The sequence below is a fragment of the Pelophylax lessonae genome, assembly GCF_965119305.1.
Source record: "Pelophylax lessonae genome assembly, chromosome: 8".
Lineage (NCBI taxonomy): Eukaryota > Metazoa > Chordata > Amphibia > Anura > Ranidae > Pelophylax > Pelophylax lessonae.
Window position 1 is genome coordinate 121,589,968 of NC_138775.1, and position 15,309 is coordinate 121,605,276.

The 15,309-nt window shown below is 49.3% G+C and overlaps 1 protein-coding gene across 1 annotated transcript in view; it reads left to right on the top strand.

Annotated features, from left to right (window-relative positions):
- Positions 1-15,309, top strand: part of NOL8 (nucleolar protein 8) — a 559,501-nt gene that overhangs the window by 319,133 nt on the left and 225,059 nt on the right. The window contains exon 11 of the mRNA XM_082265109.1: positions 995-1,072. Coding sequence (XP_082121235.1) covers positions 995-1,072 — 78 coding nt within the window. The remainder of the gene's footprint in view (positions 1-994; positions 1,073-15,309) is intronic.

A 15,309-nucleotide genomic window follows, 5' to 3' on the forward strand; every position in this document is an offset into this window, starting at 1 on the left:
AAGGAGCGAAGATAGTGGTGTACCTGGGCAGCGTGCCAGAACCCCAGTCGAAAGGAGCCACTACTCGACATCAGCTCCTCTATCGTCGGCCACCGAGATCCCCTGAGGAAGTGGACTGCATGAGAAACGCCCCTGGACATCAATCCGCGGAAAGCCGAGTCCTCCAATCCAGGGGAAAACTCCGGGTTACCCAGGACCGGGTAAAGCGGGGATGTCAGGGGGGCGCAAATTCAGTCCTTGTAATTTTCTGTAGATGCTTCCCTGAGGGGAACATTTATTTTTTTTTTCCTCCTCCTAGTACACTTCTACAAGTGTACAAAGCATTGTCTTATTTCTGTTGGCTCTAGCCAAGCACATGAAACAGTTTATCCAATAGTAAATCTTCACGCTACCTCATTCTGTTTTATGGGTGCATTTCGCTTTGTGAAGTAATTTGCATTTTTTTCTGAAGGTATTGCTAACGTTCCGAGTTCTAAAAAGAAATGTCAAAGATCATAAATGAGTCCCATCTAAGACTGGCTCTACACACATTTTTTTTTTTGCTTCGCTTGTAGGCCTAACAAAAAAAATAAATAAAAATTGAAATACTTCCATCCATCCTAAAGAGTGTCTCAACTGCAATTGTCTACAAGGGTAGTCATAGATCTGTGAGGTGATAAGACTAGAGTTTTCATCTGAATAATCCATGGGTAAAGTAGACACACTTGCCTCTACACAGTCTCGTAGGGAAACATGCAAAACTGAGGCGGTCATTCACCTGTTTTGTGCTCCGGGGGGTTGAGTCATCTCCCTGGATTGCCTGGTGATCCTGCAGATAGCGGAAAGATAAACCAGACAGGATTCCCACTAAGCGCTATAGATTGAGACAACTTCATATTATAGAGGGATATGTTGCTTGTTTTTCATTTCAGTGGTCTACCACCTCTTCAATTTCCTATTTTCTAATTTATTGTATGGAACTAACAATTTTATTTTTATTTAATTTTTTTTTAAGAGATCTGAATTTCCTTCATTATGATCCTGCAAAGGAGGACCATGCAACATTTGAAACAAAAGCAGAAGAGAAAGAAAGGTAATTTATACTGTCGGTAAAAATGTAATATATGCTTATTTGTGGTTCTGATACGTATGAAGGCGGGCCATTGTTGGCCAGCCTGAATTTGTAGGAGGAGTCTGGGGAGTATATATTCCTCCTCCTCTGGCAGGCACATGTTTGCCTTGTTTCCTTCTGCTTCTCTAGGTTAGTCAGCTGTCGTCACTTCCGGTTTCTGTACAACCGAGCCAGGGCCGCCATCAGGGGGGGACAGCCGATACACATGTAGGGGGCCCGAGTGCCTGTAGGGGCCCCGGACCCGGCATCCATGAAGTGTGCAGGAGACAGTAGCCAGGGGACACATAAGGCAGGAGAAGCGCCGAAGGATAAATGCATAGTAAGCACAGTAAACTAGCTGGCAGGACTGGGACTCGGGAGATGTTATGAGGGAGGGACTTAAGAGCCTTTCAGCTACTCATTGGCTGAGGAGGTAACAGGAGGCAGGCTGATCCTCTTCCTGCTGCCTCCTTAGCCAATGGGTACACAGGGTGCACTGTCCATCACTGCACAGCCTGGTGCTTCCTCTGCTGATGGGATTGAATTCCTCTGCAAAAAAAACCTGCTGCAGAGATCGAGGTAAGAGAGATTAAAAAGAAATGTTTCCTACTGAAGCTGCTAGATTTAGCTAGAAGACATGTACAGTTCATAGCCCTTGCCCTGTTAATTACAGTCACTGTATTTACAACCTTATTGCTGTCCATTTAGCAGGGTGAAAGTAACTTTACACACGTGTAGCATAGGTATCAGCTTTTGTCACCATGTTAAAAGGACAGCAGTATGGGTAGCATTACAATGACTGTTGTTAGTCCAGGTTCACTAAACTAGCCAATGCTCGGAAAAGCAAGCCATGCAAATTGCTTTTCAGGTCCCTTTTAACATGAGCCGTCTGGGTCTGGCTATTCATTTTTCACGCAGACCTGATCAGACCCTCCATTCTCCTTTATGGAGTGTTAGATGTAAATGGGATTGATTCATTTGAAATTCAGATTTAAACTATGTATGGGCAGGCTGAAGGTACCCAAGTTGATTGATCGATCAACTTGAGTACAACGTACAACCAGTCTGCCAGATTTTACACACGCTTATCGCTAGCAGCTCTTGTAGCCGCTAGCAATAATCACTGTGTTTTCCTGGCAGGGGCGGCACCGGGAGAACACAATGGCTCCGCAGGAGGGTTTCCTCTGTCTGTGTTGATGGGGGAATCAAGCAAAAATGTTTTTCCTGCAAGCCATGGGACTAAAAAATAATGTTTCTTTAATTATTCCATAATTTTGCCAAAATGGGAAAAAAAGATGTTTGCTTTGTATATTCTTAATCTTTACACATAACTAGAACATCTAACAGGGTTATATCATTGCAGGAGATTTCCCCTCACTTCCTGTCTTGGTGTCACCGGGACAGGAAGTGAGGGAATCTCCCGGTGGGGATATAGCCACCAATTGTTTCCTTCTATATATAAAAAAAACATTATGAGGCAACAATTGCAAGCTATTTCCCCACAGTGATATTCCCCCACTTCCTGTTCTGGTGACACTAAGACAGGAAGTGAGGGGAAATCTCATCCAATGATATAACCCTATTAGAAATTCTACTTCCGTCTAAAAAGTATACATAAAGTAAGCACTTTGTTTCCAAAGTGGCTAAATTATGGAGGAGTTAAAACCCCATAGTGTGATCCTGGGGTATGACGCTGTGCTCATACACTGCTGAATGTGTCTGTTCATTGTGTCTGTGCTGAATTATCCTGGATTCTGAATTCCTGCAAGAGGAGGACATGGGATGGGGGATGGGACTGGAGGAGGAAGAGGACATGTGACTAGAGGAGGAGGACATGTGACTGGAGGAGAAGAACATGGGATAGAGCACATGGGGTGGAGGAGGAGGAAAATGACATGGGATGGAGGAGATGGGACTGGAGGAGGAGGAGAAGGACATGGGATCGGGGAGATGAGACTGGAAGAGGAGGACATGGAATTTGACTCAGTGGGACTGCCAGTGGCCGGGCCCAGGGGAATGTAGATGGTCAGGTCTAGGGATGGGGGAGATGGGGAGACCAGGGGGCCCAGGCCTAAAACTGTGTAAGGGGCCCCAAAATGTCTGATGGCGGCCCTGAACAGAGCAGGAAGCTCTGTCTAGCTTCACTATCAGCAAGGGAAGCCTCTCCTTTCAGATATCAGGTTTTTCTGCTAGGTGGGGGCTGAGTGTTGCAGGGAGGGGGAGAAGAGAGAATGGTGCCACGGCAACTGCTTCTCACATTCATGAGCAGTCTGGCCTGTGGTCAAAGCACGTGGTGACATGGGGAGGGGAGCAGGAAGCAAAGAGCACGCTCCTGTTGGTTATCTCACAACAAAGAGTGGGTGGGGGGGGGGGGGGTTTCAGTATCGGAGGCATCCAGCTCTGCTCAGCTTTCATTATACTGAGGGTTAGCAGGTTTGTTTTGTGTGGTCATCATATTGTCTTGTATTTTCCTGTCATGTCAGGGGTTGTTTAGTTAGTTGTCACACATACCAGGACCTGTCACGTCTATAGTTCCATACAGGCTGGGGTTTCGTTTTTAATTGGATGTAGCACATACAATCTCCTCGCTTGTATATCATACGTCCATTACGATACACTCCTATTTCTACCTACCACGGTCTGTAGGTATGTTAGCCCTGAGTGTTTTGTTTCTAATTTCCTGGTCTGGTGCTACAGGTTACTCGGACTCGCTTACTGCATACACACTAGGGTACGATCACCAGATACATTCTCACGCGCTCTGCTTGCCTTGGTCTAGGTGGCAGCTACCTCATCAAAATATATAATTATTCAGGTGGGGGTGTCATTGTTTCAGAAACAGTTTGTCAGGAACTTCTCTTTCTCTGTCGCTCATTGACAGACGTAGTCCTCCTTGATTAATATCAACTCGGGTTATACTGACCTCTACAGGAGTAGGACTAGACAGGAAAGAAAACGTTCTGGCCACACCTTAGGGGCAGTCCCAGAGGGTATATCCTCTCACTTCCTGCTACAGGATATCAGTTTTTTTCTGTCTAGTTAGGAGTAAGGACCTAAGTTCCTTGCTGGGATCTTTGGTCCTGGCAAGATTTTTTAGAAATACTTTTTTAGGCAGCTTTTCTTCTCCAGTGTTCCTGTGAGATCTTCAAGCAAGTACGCTGAAACTGGGCGACGGGCTGGATGTTGAGATCCAGTGGTCACCCCAGTTCAGCCTACGAGCGCGTGCAGGCCATAGCTCCGCGCTGGGTTGGCCGCGACATAGTCCCACTGGACGGGGACTGACCCTGCGAGTTAAACGTCTCGCCTGGACGCCAATGACCAGTTACAAACTGAGTCACGGCGTCCGTATTGGTCGACAGCCCCCCCACCCCGGTGGAGAGGGGTTCTGTCAGGAGTTGGCGCCCGCCTGGTTCCGGTATGGTGAGTAAAATGTTCCCCCTCTCCCCCTGTCGGGTTTGTTGGTGGACGCGGGCCCCTCTCTGGGATGGACGTGATCCTAGCAGGTGTCATTGATCCCCCTCTTAAGAGCTTGGTTTGGGAGCTGACTATCTATAGTCACTATATGACACTATAAGGGAGATGACTGAAGTCAGTGGCAGACTGCTAAAAGGCATTACTATTAAGGTATAGAGGTATCCTACCTGACATAATGTGTATACAGGCCGATGCCTATGCCTGGATTACCGCATGCGCAGGTCGCCATCCTTCCATAAAGCCGGTCACCTCCGCAGGCCGCACAGCCTCCCGCAGGCCGCACAGGCCGAGGACTACCTCCCGCAGGCCGCACAGGCCGAGCGCACACTCCCACAGGCCGCACAGGCCGAGGACTACCTCCCGCAGGCCGAGCGCACACTCCCGCAGGCCACACAGGCCGAGCGCACACTCCCGCAGGCCGAGCGCACACTCCCGCAGGCCGCACAGGCCGAGCGCACACTCCCGCAGGCCGCACAGGCCGAGCGCACACTCCTGCAGGCCGCTGCTACTTTGCTCAAGCCGCCGCTATCCTCCACAGGCCGCCGCCATTTTGCTGCAGATCGCACGAGGCCGCCATATTGGCGTAGCCTCATGTCTCCAGCATGGGGGCGGCCATGTTGGAGGTGACCAAACACCTCGAGGAGTAATTGGGAGGCGCCGGAAGGCGTGTAAAGGGGCGGAGCCGCCTCCTTGGCCCGGGAAAGCAAGCCAAAGACTTCCTGTCTGTAACAGACAGTGCTGGAAGCAGGTTAAGAAACTTCTGTGCATCAGGTGAGCCTTGGGGTCTCTCTCTCTCTCTCTCTCTCTCTCTCTCTCTCTGAGGGGTCCAAGCAGGTACACTGAGGGGCGCTATTGCGCTGGGGGACTAAGTAAATTAAAAAAAAAAAAACAGAGAAATTTTTTTTCTTGCAATTAATTTTTTGTGTTTGCTGGCAAGTGTCTTGTTAATCATGAACCCTGCCACACATGTATCCCCACCTGATCCCCTCGAGGTGGCCGCAGGACCCTCCAGTACCCCACTTGTGATGATGCATTATCAGCAGTTTTTGGAGTCTTTGGTATCCCGGGTGGAGGTAGCCTGTCAGGGACGGGGGTCAAGAAAAGCGACCCCCGCCTACCCCTATTTCATCTGATACTTCAGATACGGATTCTGAGCTGGTCATTGCAGCCCCTTTTCTGGGGTTGTTGTCTCAGGTACGGTCTCCTCAGACAGTGAGGAGGACGCTTCTGCCTCCGCCATAGCACAAGAAGCGTTGGTGGAGGCACTAGTTGTGTCTGTCCGGGAAACCTTAAATCTTGAGATTATACCGGCAGAGGTAGCTGAGACTGATATTTCTTTTTTGGTACTAGCAAGCCTACCAAAATAGCGAAGGGGTTCCCTTGCCCAAATGGGGTCGTCCGAAAACGAACCCCTGCTATTTCCAAACGCATTGCTAGGCACTATCAGTTTGAGGTATCCCTCATTATAAGATGGACGGTACCACCAATAGTGGACTCACCGATTTCCAGACTAAATAAAGCCACTGTTATCCCGTTGGAGGACGCTCCGTCCTCTAGGGATCCGGTGGATCGAAAAGTGGAAGCGGAATCCCGCTCCATTTTTTCCCTGATGGGGTCAACCTTCAGGTCAGTGGTTGCCATTTGTTTAGTTTCTCAAACTTCGACAGAATGGGCCCCCACCCATCTCTAGGGTGGGGGGACATCTTCACCGGTTTCCGGATCCATGGCTTTCCAGAATCCCGGATAAAGGGGTTCGCGAGGTCATACGGTCGGGATACAAGATCGAGTTTCGATCACTTCCACCGGTGCGATTCTTCCCTTCCAATATTCGACATCCCCGGGTCGCTTAAAAAGTTTTGCGGGGGACAGCTTGATGCAACAGGAAGTGGTAGTTCCCATTCCTTGGACAGTTTCAGGGGGTCTCGTCGAACCTGTTCACAATGCCCAGGAAAAAGGGCTAGGTGCGTCCAATTCTGGTCTTGGGAGAGAGGAAGTCCATCCGAACAGTGGTGGCCTCCCTGCATCAGGGGGATCTCCTGGCGGCCATAGACATTTAGGATGTCTATCTTCATATCCCCATCTTCACAGGCTGGTTCCCACCAGGACACTGAACTATCTGGGCCTAATTTTGGATACATCCTTGGCAAGAGTGTTTCTCCATGCGGAGAAACTCCAGAAGATTCAGTCCATGATTCGGATGTTGCTGTCCGTCAACTGGCTGGGACTGATGGTCGCCTCCTTAGAGGCAGTACCGTTTGCCCAGTCTCATACCCGAATTCTCCAAGAGGAGATTCTTCTAATATGGAATTGGAATCCCGATTCCCTGGACAATCGGATCCGATTGAGCGAGAGGACCAGGGAGGCTCTGGTCTGGTGGCTTCGGTCTCCGATGCTCAGCCAGGGGAAGTCATTTCTTCTGATAAATTCCAGGTTACCGATAAATGTGTTGGAACTGAGAGCGATCAGACTTTGTCCGATTTACTGGACCAAGCAGCTCCAGGGCAACCCGGTTCGGATATAATCGGACTATGCCACGGTCATGACTTATGTCAATCACCAAGGGGCACCAAGAGTGCCCTGGTGGCCATAGAAGTGGCCAACATTCTTTATTGGGCGGAACAGTTGTTCCAGCTCTCTCCGCGATATTCATCCCGGGGGTGGACAGGCAGATTATCTCAGCCGTCAGATTCTGGATCAAGAATAGTCTCTTCATCCAGAGGTATTTCACCAGCTGTCCCTTCATTGGGGCACCCCGGATATGGATCTGTTGGCATGTTGGCTCAACAGGGCTCGCGCCCGCGATCCTCTGGCAGACGCAGCAGACGCGCTGAGCGCCCCGTAGGGGCAGTATCAGCTACTGTATGTCTTCCCCCCCCTCTCAAGTTACTGCTGAGATTTCTCCGCAGGATAGAGGTGGAGGGAACTCCAGGTATCCTGGTAATTCCGGGCTGGCCTCGTCAAGCCGGGTACGCCAACTTGGGCAGACTTCTTGTCAGGGAGGATCTGCGGTCTCAAGGACCGATCTTCCATCATGCTTTACAGTCGCTGGCTTTAACGGCCTGGCCATTGAGACCCAGGTACTGAAGGACAGAGGATTGTCAGGTTCAGTTATTCCTACTCTAATTAAAGCAAGGAAAGCGACTTCCAGCAAAGTCTATTATCGCACATGGAAGGCTTATATTGCGTGGTGTGAATCGATGGAGTTTTCCCCCACGAACCTATTCGGTGACCCGAATCTTGGCTTTTTCTGCAAAAGGGGGTTGAGCAGAAACTATCCTTGAGCACTATCAAGGGTCAGGTTTCAGCGTTGGCAATCTTCTTCCAGAAGCCTCTGGCTACTCATTCCTTGGTGCGGAATTTCATCCAGGGGGTGCAGCACTTGGCTCCGCCAGTGCGCGCGCCCTTACCATCCTGGGATCTTAATTTGGTGTTGTCGGTTCTTCAGAAACCTTCCTTTGAAAATATCAGGGAGATTCCCTTGCTTACATTATCCCAGAAGGTGGCCTTCTTGGTGGCTATCACTTCTGCACGCAGGGTGTCAGAACTGGCTGCATTATCATGCCATTCCCCATATCTAGTGGTTCATAGGGATAAGGTAATTCTTCATCCGAAGCCATCCTTTCTTCCTAAGGTGGTTTCAGATTTTCATCTGAATGAAGATATTGTGCTACCTTCCTTGTGTCCTAAGCCCAGTCATCCTCAGGAATGTGCGTTGCATTCCTTGGATGTGGTGCGGGCAATCAGGGTATACCTGAAGACTACGGAATCGTTCCGTAAGACGGATTCACTTTTTGTGATCACGGATGGCCCCAGAAAGGGGTTGCCTGCATCTGCCGCGACTATCTCCAAATGGATTAGGCAGACGGTGGTACAGGCTTATTCTATTAAGGGTCGGAATCCTCCGTTCCCTGTTGAGGCGCACTCCACTCGAGCGCTCAGTACTTCCTGGGCCTACCGCCATCAGGCGTCAGTGGTCCAGGTGTGCAAGGCGGCTACCTGGTCGTCGGTGCATACCTTTACAAAATTTTATAAAGTTGATGTGATAGCATTGGCGGATGCCTCATTTGGCCGCAAGGTTTTGCAGGCCGCAATTTGAGGAAACCGGTGGTCTACCTCGAGGGTTTTTTTTTTTTTTCCATTGGAATTTCAGTTGAGTCTCATCTTTTGATTGATGAGCCTTTAAAACTTCTAGTTGGCACCGCTTGGGCCTTCTAGATTGGGTTTTGATTTCTATTTTCCCACCCCTCATTTGTGGCACTGCTTTGGGACGTCCTGAGTTGATATTAATCAAGGAGGACTACGTCTGTCAATGAGCGATAGAGAAAAATGGATTTTTGTAAGATCTTACCGTAAAATCCTTTTCTCTTAAGCTCATTGACAGACGTAGTACCCGCCCCTCTGTTTTTGAGTTGGGTTGGGTTAAATTCTCTGACACTGCTTTGTGACATAACTGATATCCTGTAGCAGGAAGTGAGAGGATATACCCTCTGGGACTGCCCCTAAGGTGTGGCCAGAACTTTTTCTTTCCTGTCTAGTCCTACTCCTGTAGAGGGCAGTATAACCCGAGTTGATATTAATCAAGGAGGACTACGTCTGTCAATGAGCTTAAGAGAAAAGGATTTTACGGTAAGATCTTACAAAAATCCATTTATTTTTCTTCACAGATCTAACATGTCGCACATATCTGAAGTAACAAATTTACCTTTATCCCTCCTACATCGTTTAGGCGTTCGGAGCAGGGTAGCATCCCATCCCTGAGAAACTGGACTATACCCAAGCTGATAGCTGAGCTTCGTTGAGTCTTTCGTTTCTATCGGGGGCCATTTCAACTAAACCAAAAGTCATCTACCGTAGACCGAAAGACCTAAGGAGTGTCTTAGCACCGAGCCGTGTCAAATCCACTAGGAAGGAACTAGCACCGATGTGGAAAACCATTTTCGACCAAAAGGGTTCTTTTAGGTGCGGAGTTTCCAACTGCGGACTTTGCCAATACATGTGGCACAGGAAAAAGGAGGTCGCAGGGGTAGACGGACGAGTACATCAAACCAGACAGTTCATCAACTGTTCCACAGAGTTTGTGGTTTATGGTCTCGTCTGTCCCTGCGGACTCCTCTATGTAGGCCGCACTTCACGCACATTCAGAACACGATTTGGAGAACATAAGAGAAACATCCACAAAGGTTTTGACAAGCATTCCCTTTCTTGTCACTTTCGGGATGTGCATGATAAGAAATCGGTAGGTCTGAAAGCCTTTGGACTTGAGGCCATCACAGGTTATACAGATGTTGGCCTCAGATTTCAAAGATTGTGCAGTAGAGAAACGTACTGGATTCATCTTCTTGGCTCATTGGCCCCTAGGGGATTGAATGAGAGTTTGGATATTACAGCTGTTATACGCTGAGTATAGGGTCAGCCAGCCCCAGGAGCCCCGCTAAGGAGAGTCATAGAGCCATGAGAGGTAGGGACCACCAGCAAACAAAGGGGGGGGAGGCGGGTTGCAGGCAAAGAAGAAAGAAAGATTTAAGGGTGAGGTTTTGGGGTCACCTTCACAGGTAGGAGCACCCATCCTACCAGATAGGCCATTGGTTATGAGGCTAGGGATGAAAATATTGGACGTACATGGTGCACCACATATTTTCTTCCATTTTCATTACTTCATCATTTTTTCCATCTTTTCCATTTTTTCATTGTACCATTTTAGTATATGAACTGTTGAACATGACACTGTCAGCAGTTGTGTGAAATAAGTGTATAGAAGACTCATCATTTAATGTGTCTAAAGGATGCATTTCATCAGGCATTTTATTAGGAGTTCGGCCAAATACAGGCCATTTTAGATATATATATATACATATATATATTTTTACTATTGTATATTACAGTGTATGTCTTATGAGATGATCACAGTAGCGAGTAGCATCAGGTTCCCACACCTTTGGAGATGCTGGGAATCCTGCACTCCAGTAGATCCAATAAGGAGGCCAAAAAAGGAGGGATTGTCCAGTGTACGACAAAACTATTTTAGATGCGCAGTCTCATGTCCATACTCTTATAAACACATTATAAACACATTTTCTCAAATTAAATAGAACTTCAAGTATACAAGTATATAGCACGGCCGTTTTTAAGTAACATCATTTACATACAGAGGGTAAATAGGGCCACTAACCAACATAGGACCCAATTTCAAACAGATGTGGCCCTTATTTTGGCACCTGGGACAATGATGTCTTGGGGGACACAACCGTTCGTATGGACAGGGCTGTCCAAGTTTCAACAAGTAATATGAGCAGTGCAGTTTTCAGTTTGACCGCTAGATGGCAGTGCATCTAACCAGGGCTTCAGTCGAGCCTGCATACACGTTTCCATGGATACGGACGGGGGCGGGCCTCACCTAGAGCTTCCGCCCCGCTCTACAGGTGATGATGCAACACAGGTCCTGGAACGCAGAGCAGATGGCGTGCGTTCCGGGACCAGGAAGCCACGATCCGTCGAGGAAGTCATGGCTTCTGAGGAGCCATGGCGCACTCAATCAGTTACATCAGCCACATTCCGGCTTGTGAGGGCCCTGAAAGTGAGGATACGAGCGGCCAACAGTTGGACACTACTATCATTTCCAATATAATCGGACACGAATAATCACAAAGGAGTTCTGGTAAGTCATACATACACTGCAGGTCCTATTGGAGGGGGCATGTCTGGAGTGTGCACAGACTTGTATAACAGCATGGAACATTTGTATGCACATTGTCCAGATGTTGTTCCTGGACCACATTCCCAGCCTTGGGGTCCCCTGTGTTTTGACATTTATTGTGACATGTGCAGGTTGTGGCTATATGCTTATAAGACAGTCTTCACTTGATATGTAACATGAAATATGAAACATAAAATTAGAGGCCATAGAGATATGAGGACTGAGACACAGGCCCATCAGGAGTATTTTTTTTGTTGACACTGGATGGTCCCGCCCCCTCCTTCCGGGGGGGAGGGAGGGGCATGGGAGGGGAAGAGGCAGAGGAACACTGAGCTACTCTCTATATAAACTTCAATCTGCTATGACATGACCAGCTCTGAGGAAGGAAGCTTGACTCCCGAAACGCGTTAGCGGTCGCAATTTCCAGGACATGGTCCAACACATGGGTGACGGGAATTTGCAATACGATTTTTATTCTTCATGTTTGTGAGTATGCATTCAGCATTTTTATTAAATTAATTTTAACAGTACCACGGGTAATGCACTAGGTGTTTGCGCCTCCTTTTCTTTTCTTTTATGTTTCGTTTCTAATTGCCTGGTCTGGAGCTACAGGTTACTCGGGGCTCGCTTACTGCATACACACTAGGGTACAGTCACCAGATACATTCTCACGCGCTCTGCTTGCCTTGGTCTAGGTGGACGCTACCTCATCAACATACACCTGGGCTCAGTTCCAGGTAGTTATGAGTTGGAGCAACATTGACATGAAGCTGTTGGAGCTTCACCAACCAGAAATCTCCAGTATGTACTACATGTCAATCATCAGCACACACCACTACTTGGTGCCCCAAATGTTGATCATTCTTTTCACTCCAGTAACACTAGGCAGGCAGCCATGGATCCTCAACAAGGGTTTTTCGGATCAGGTGTACAAGCTGGACAGACCCATTCATTAACTGGGTAAGTTGTGCAAAAATTATACGGGCTATAGCTATAACCAGTGTAGGCCCCAGCACATCTGCGCTAACTGCTTCAGAGTACACCCCAAATCCACCTGTCTTGTCAGCCCTCTAGTTCTTCCTGTCTAAGCCGAGTCAGCATGTTCTTTCTTGGAGCATGATTAGAACACCATCCATACCCTGCTTTCAGATAGTTCCGGCTGGTGGGTTTTCTCTGAAGGTTTTCACACAGGCCTTATCACATTACCATCGGAAACCATTTTTCTCTTACGTCCTCCGACAGTCGCCGCCTCTTCATATTCGTCACATATGGGGTATTAGACTTTGCTCCGAAGGAGTAGCTAGGCAACAGAATATGTTAACAATAAAGCTTTTAACATATCCCACCCTCAAGGGGTGGTCCCCTCAGTCAATACCCTCCTACTTCCTGCAACCATATCTCAGTTTTAATGTCTAGCTTGTCAGGAGTGGCTGGCTCTCTCTGTGCTGGGATTTTCTGTCCCAGACTCTTTCTTCTTTTTAAAATTTTGTTTGAGTTTTCTCTCTACCTTTACTTAGCTGTTATTTTGTCAGCGTTAGTTAGTTCTTCGGATGAAGAGGATCATGCGGACTGGGTCTCGGGCTGATCCCCCTGGTCGCAGGTCGTGGGTCAGTGGCTTCCCAGTCTGCCATCGAGCGTTCAGCCAGGTAACGCTCCTGGCACAGTGAACGACCCATCCCTGTTCGGTGCAGGGATGATTGGTGAGGTGGCTACCTCACTGGACGCTGTGCGGTTTCTTAACCCCCATTGTGTGCGTCTTGAATGCGACTCTCCCTGCCTCATGTGCAGCGGCTTGTTCGCCTGTGCGGGTCCCCCACGCCATGTGAGGTAAGTGTATTTATGTGGGGACCTGTCTGTCTGGGGGGGTGTCAGTCTGGGACTGTGTAACCTGCCTCTATTCACACTGCTTGTCTCCCTATCTCTCGGCTGCATGCTGTGGGCTGCAAGGGGGGGGGGGAGCTGTATGACACTGTGTGTGTCAGACTGGTCAGTGTGAGAAGCTGTGTGCTGTGGGGCATGTTTTTTTGGCATGTTTGGGCATATACAGCGATCGCTGCGGCGATCTGACATGTATTCTGATTTTGGAATGTAATGTGTGTTTTAATGCACTGTGGAGCGGCGGTTTCGGCGCCAAACGACGCCATTTTGCCTACACTCGCTCCGGCCGCATGTTTTACATGCATGGCGGCCATTTTCTTGTTGCCTCCATAGGCTTACATAGAGCGCCCTGGCAGCATCACTTCCTCTTTCCAGGAACTCCGATCGAGGCAGCAGCAGCGGCGAGGGTCTCCTCAGGTTTTATCCTTCTGTTCTTGCTATCCATTGCCTGTGTTCAGTTTGCATATTCCCTGTGGGGGTCTTATTGTGCTTGAGTGTGGTGCGGTGGGCTGCGCTTGCCGCGCTTGCTTAAAAGGGGCAGTTAACCCTTTGTTGTCTGGCATTACAGGGGCAATGGATTCTCAGGAGGGCAAATTTCCTACAGCATTGGTGGAAAGCCAGGGGACCGCTGTTTCCCCCCCAGGGGGGGATTTAGCCACTATTGTGGCTGGCCTTGCTGCTCAGGTGCAGATGCTGGTGGCTGCTCAATCTACTAAAAGGCCCAGAGTTGCTCTTTCCTCTGATTCTGAGGGTGAAGGTGATGGGGCTGTTATGGCGGGGGCCTCCTTATCGGGGTCCCGCTCCTCTCTTGATCTAGTGGGGTCTGAGGTGGAGGCTGAAGTTGAGGGGGTTGATAATTCTCCCCCTGGCTCGCCTGAAGAGCTTGCAATCATGGATGAGTTGATTGCTTCCATTAAGCAAACGCTGCGTTTGCAGGACGAAGTGTGTCCCCCCGCTGCCTTGGCGGCTTATGGGACGCAGAGAAAACGCAGGACGCCGCAGGTTTTTCCCTGCAATGATGATTTTCAGCACGCTGTTAAGGATCAATGGCGCAATCTGCGCAAACCTTTTGCGGTACCAAGTAGATTCAAGCTGCGTTATCCTTTTTCGCCTTCCACTGATGAAAGGTGGTGTGTGCCTCCCCCAGTGGATCACGCAATTGCGGTTTTGAACAAAGCCACTGCGATTCCTGCAGAGGATTCCCCTGTGTTCCGTGATGCCACGGATAGGAGACTGGAGTCTCTTGCCCGTCATACTTATTCTGTTACGGGTTCTATGTTTAAGGCTCTGTTTGCTTCTCTCATGGCGGCCCAGGCGATCGCAAGTTGGACGCAGATGCTTAGGCGCGTCCTAGTGGCCGACTCGGCCTCGCCGGCGACCCTGGATATGGTGGATCAAATCCACCAGGGTGTCATGTATCTGTGTGATGCGGACCTGGACCTGGTTCCGTTGGCTGCACGTGTGCACAGCGTGGCGGTGTTGTCTCGCCGCCTGGTTTGGTTAAAATGTTGGTCGGTGGACCAATCTTCACGTAAGACCTTAGCCAATCTACCTTATGATGGGTCTCGCCTTTTTGGGGAGTCCCTGGATGTGTTGATTAAGGGGATCACCGGGGGTAAGAGCACTCTCTTGCCCCGTTTCCCCAAGGCTAAGGGGGCTTCTGGGAAGAAGCATGCTAATTTTCGGCCCCCTCAGGGATCCTTTCGTGCCTTTCGGCCGCACTACAAGGGCAAACCGTTCAAAGGTCAAGGCTCTCAGAAGAAGCCCTGGTCTGGTAAACAGAAGTCCGGCCAATCCGGATCTGCAGCCCATAACAGTTCGGCCTGAAGGGGCGCCCTCACCCAGTTTTGGGGTGGGGGGACGCTTGCTCGGTTTTCTTCAGCCCTGGTTGGCCCGTGTGCGGGACAGATGGGTTCAGGAAATCGTTCGATCTGGTTACAAGATCGAGTTTCTCTCTCGGCCGGAGAGCAGATTTTTTCCCTCAAATCTTCAACTGTCTCCAGAGCGCTTGCGGGACCTGCACCTGGCGGTGCGGGACCTGAGGGCTCAGGGAGTGGTGGTTCCGGTGCCTCATCGGGACAGGTTTCGGGGGTTTTATTCCAATCTGTTCACCGTGCCCAGAAAGGGGGGCAAGGTTCGTCCAATTCTGGACTTGAAGGCTCTGAACCGCTCT